The 4,444-nt window shown below is 23.9% G+C and overlaps 1 protein-coding gene across 2 annotated transcripts in view; it reads left to right on the top strand.

Moving 5' to 3' along the window:
• LOC100161436 (serine/threonine-protein phosphatase 2A regulatory subunit B'' subunit gamma) overlaps window positions 1-4,444 on the top strand; it is a 16,919-nt gene that overhangs the window by 8,751 nt on the left and 3,724 nt on the right. For both annotated transcript variants that reach the window (XM_008186111.3, XM_001949549.5), the window contains exons 3-8: window positions 327-451; window positions 565-672; window positions 1,561-1,676; window positions 1,794-1,962; window positions 2,230-2,418; window positions 3,111-3,247. In XM_008186111.3, coding sequence (XP_008184333.1) covers window positions 327-451; window positions 565-672; window positions 1,561-1,676; window positions 1,794-1,962; window positions 2,230-2,418; window positions 3,111-3,247 — 844 coding nt within the window. The remainder of the gene's footprint in view (window positions 1-326; window positions 452-564; window positions 673-1,560; window positions 1,677-1,793; window positions 1,963-2,229; window positions 2,419-3,110; window positions 3,248-4,444) is intronic.

Raw genomic sequence — 4,444 nt, 5'->3', positions numbered from 1 at the left:
CGCAACGTGAAAAAGTGTTTGTTTCAAAAAAACTTTGATAAGACCTTTCCGTTTCGTATCCTGTGTATCTTAATTTGTGTTATTTTTTTAATTCACTTGAGGACTTTATTTTTGTACCACTAAATAAATCATCCACTAAATAATTTTCAGTAAAAAGGTGGTTTTCATTTGAAAAATAGAAGTTTGTAACCTAATCTTAAGTAATAAGATAAATGGGGGTGAGCATGCTTAAAAAAATCATTCTGTATATTATGTAATATCATTCATTGTGTAGCAGATATTTTAGTAAACCTATAAATACATTAATATTCCTAATGTGTTTGTAGTTACACCTGCAGCTAAAAATATAAATGAAGAAGAATATTTCAAAGAAGTCATGCAGAAAGATGACACCGGAGCTAATATACTTAAGAGATTATCTGGTAGTGATTTACCAATATTTTATATACCAGTAAGTATAAATTGGTTTATTTTTATCACCATTATAAAATAATCTTTTAAAATGTTTAAATATTAGCTGCAAATTGTTTTGTATGTAAAAGTAATAATTTTGTATATTTTTAGCAAATTACCGAAGAAGTCAATGTTTTTAAAGCTCAACTAAGAGCTGAAGCACGCGGTCGTTTTTTTGAAAGAGAGCTGTCAAGACTATTAACTAGTGAAGAGTTAAAAGTAATGATATTACTGAATATTAATACATACATATGTTTCATATTTTTAATAAAAATAATTGTAGTTCTTAAATATATATTTTCATTTTTGATAAAAAAAAAAATGAAAACTGATTTTTATCTATATCATATAGTTTTACAAATTATCAAATAGTACACAATATTTCAAATTATAAGTAAAATGCTTTTGAGCATGCCTTATTTATTATTTAGCAAGTTTCTACATAAAACTGAAAGAAAATAAATAAGTGTTACCCTTTTTAATTGTACCAAATTTATAAAACACGATAAACAACAATAATAGTAGTTGAGCGCCATACACCATGTGTTTCTCGATACAACACATACACGCTCTTTGAGTCGCTTGTACCAAAAAAAAGAACTTAGCCCATTTATTTTGGTATTTCTGTGAATAAATATCCCAAAATGTTGTCTTATTATTAAATAATCAGAATTCTATAAGTAAATTGTGCTTTCAATTGCTTTATCTTTCAGTCATCTAGTAGTTTACATGGTGTAAACTATATTGCTAAACCATATTGCTTAGTGTAAAGTGATCTATAGCAACTTAGGTCTTTTACCAGTAATTATATAAATCATAAAAAATTAAAAGCTAACTGTTCTATTAACATCCATATTCTAATTTAGCCTAAATTATGATATTAAAAGGTTTTTTTTTAATTAAAATTATTAATAGTACTTTTATGTTAAAAATTATTGTGACTATTGTAAAACAAAAACCATAAAAAATGCATTTAATTTAATTTAATGAACCAATCATGTGTCACCAAATTATGTTTGTAAGAACATTAACAAAAACTCACTTTTAATTTATTAAATGTTTAATGCCTGATATAACTTCTAAAATAACTGATTTTATTTGTTTCAGTATATGTGGTCATTGCTTCAAGAGCATCAGACACCATTGAATGATTTTATTCATAACCAGTACATAAATTATAAAAGTTTTATTCAAGTTAAACAAAAATTAAATGATAAATACAAGTAACTATAATATTTCTCATACATCACTTTAATTTATTTTTGTTTATTTATATTTTCTTCATTTGAGGGATTGAATTAACATCATATACTAAATATAATGAGAGTTTTATATTTCAGATTGTTTTTCAACCCTAGTATATTTCTACAGTTACAAGACAGTAAGATGAAAGGTTATTTATCAATAGATACATTCTTTAATTATATAATGAAAAAAATATGGATAGACCAAACTAGAAATGGTCTTTCTCAATATGATTCAAGTGGTTGTGGTTATTTAAGTGAAGCGGTAATATGTTTTAAATTAAAGTTCTATTATCTTAAATCTAAATTGTTTTTAATGTTTATATGATGTTAATAATCACCAAATAATGTAGCATGCAGCCTATAGGATTTATATTTAAAAATTACAGTATTATAAAATTACCAGTTTCTAATTAAAAAAAAATATATATTAATTAAAAATCCATAATTGTATATATATATTATTTGTTTTAATTGAATTACATTTATTTGATTATTTGATTTATCAACTGAAATATTATTATAATTTTAGGATTTTGAAGCTTATATTTTAGATCTTATACCTACATTAACACAGTTGAAGAAATTAGAAAAAATGTTTTATTCATTTTATTCGTGCATGGTTGTAAGAAAATTTTTTTTCTACTTGGATCCTCTACGAACTGGAAAAATACAAATCATTGAAATCTTATCTTGTGGTTTTCTGGATGAGCTCTTAGAGGTATGAATATATTAAAACAGGGGTTTGGATACCTTTAAGATATAAAGTGTGTACCCTGCACAAAACCATTTCCCTGACCATAAAAAAATGCGTTTTTAATTAGGTATTATTTATTATTTTGATGTGGTTTAGTTTTAATTGTGACCAATATAAAAAAAATTCAGACTCGCCGATGTATGTAACGGTTAAGGGAATCAAAAAAAGCATTGCCTTGAATACAGCTAGTATATGTCATTGTACACCAAAATTCAATAAGTTATATAAAATTGTGGTATGGTTCTTTCGATCAATCTTAAATTATATTGTGTTTAACGTTGTCTGAACCATATATATTTTATAGTCCATAGTATCTACTAAAAAGAATTTGCATACCCATTTTTTGCTTTTAAGTATGAAGAATTTAAATGAAAATTCTATATCACTTCTAAAGGAAAAATTTTAATAACAGAAATTTATACTAATTGGTCCCTGAGCCATCACATAAATTTAATAATTTAAAAAAAAAATCATTGTTTTGAGGTTATTTGACAAAAATGCAGATCCAGCTCTAAGAAAATCCCTTAAACAACCAATTAAGAACATCCATATTTAAAGTTATCTATGTTTATTGTACACAATAGTACAATAGTATTAGTTAGTACTAGTTTGTGTTTAATAAAATAATATAATATGTTCCTATTTTATTTTTTTAGCTCCGGGAAGAAAATTGGAGTAAAGAATTGCAGAAAAAAAATTGGTTTTCTGTTCCGTCTGCTCTTCATATTTATTCATCATACTTAGAATTGGATAAAGATCATAATGGATTGTTAAGTCGCCAAGAAATAACAGGGTATTCACAATTATTGTATTTAATATATTTATGACATAATTAATGATTATTATGGTTATTTTTAAATTTCCATTGTACAGAATATTTATTAAATAATGATAATTTGAGATTAAAATTTAAAACTAAGTGCTGGTGATTTATTGTAAAAACGAACTAAACACTGTAATATTGTTACAGTTATTTTTCAATTTAAAATATTTTTTAAGATAATATATAAATACTTTCTTATTAATAATTACTAATATATTATAAGTAATTATTTCTTTATTTTCACCTTACATAATCTACTCTGCAGTAAAATAATTTTTAAAAATAATAATAAGGTCCTGTTTAAATATGGTCTATGGTAAAAATGTGAAGTCTTACAGCTAATAATCTAGAATATTAAACGTGTTTAAAATTTCTAAAAGTTGTTTAAATTGTTTAAATTAAATTATATTATGCACAATGCCATAATGTTGCTTCTACAACTATAATATACAATTCACAACATAAGATTTTCTATCACTGTCACTATTTATGACACAAATTTGACATATAGTTAATATTAGGGCTTGGATTTTTATGTATCAAAATATATACATAAATAATATTATATTGTACTAAAATTCTCATAACTTGTAATTTACTAATATTATTTATTTTAAATTTATGGCGTTATGAGTAATTTCATTAAAACAATTATATAACAAAAACAGTACAATAAGTACAGTGTCTTAAAAATCAAAGAATATATATTTGTATATCAAAATTACAACCAAACAAAAGCTGAATAAACCACAAAACATGCACTACGTACGCTCGTTATATGTCAACTTTTCAGATAGCCATAATACTCTTTTTTAATTTTTCAATAAGATATCTGGTAATTCAACCAATAAAATTTTATCTAGACATATGTTCTTAAATATAATAGTAGTAGTTTAGTTTTAATTCTCAAAATGTGCGAGAAAGTTATTATTAAATATGTGAAAACATGTATACCTATGTAACAAAATATGTAAAAAAAAAAAACTGTACATTTAGTTAAATTAAAATTCATTTTTTTGCATTTGTTTATAAAGTAAATATACAAAACGGTTAATGAAAACGTATTGAAATGTTACTTCATCAATTGATAACGGCTGGACCAATTTTTCAAATTTGACGGGTATTTTCAGTTTTCTGTTTTTGTTTATAGATGGTTGCTATAGGAGA

This window comes from Acyrthosiphon pisum, chromosome X (genome assembly GCF_005508785.2).
Source record: "Acyrthosiphon pisum isolate AL4f chromosome X, pea_aphid_22Mar2018_4r6ur, whole genome shotgun sequence".
Lineage (NCBI taxonomy): Eukaryota > Metazoa > Arthropoda > Insecta > Hemiptera > Aphididae > Acyrthosiphon > Acyrthosiphon pisum.
The sequence above is the reverse complement of the archived record's forward strand: the minus strand, read 5'-3'. Positions and strand labels throughout refer to the sequence as shown.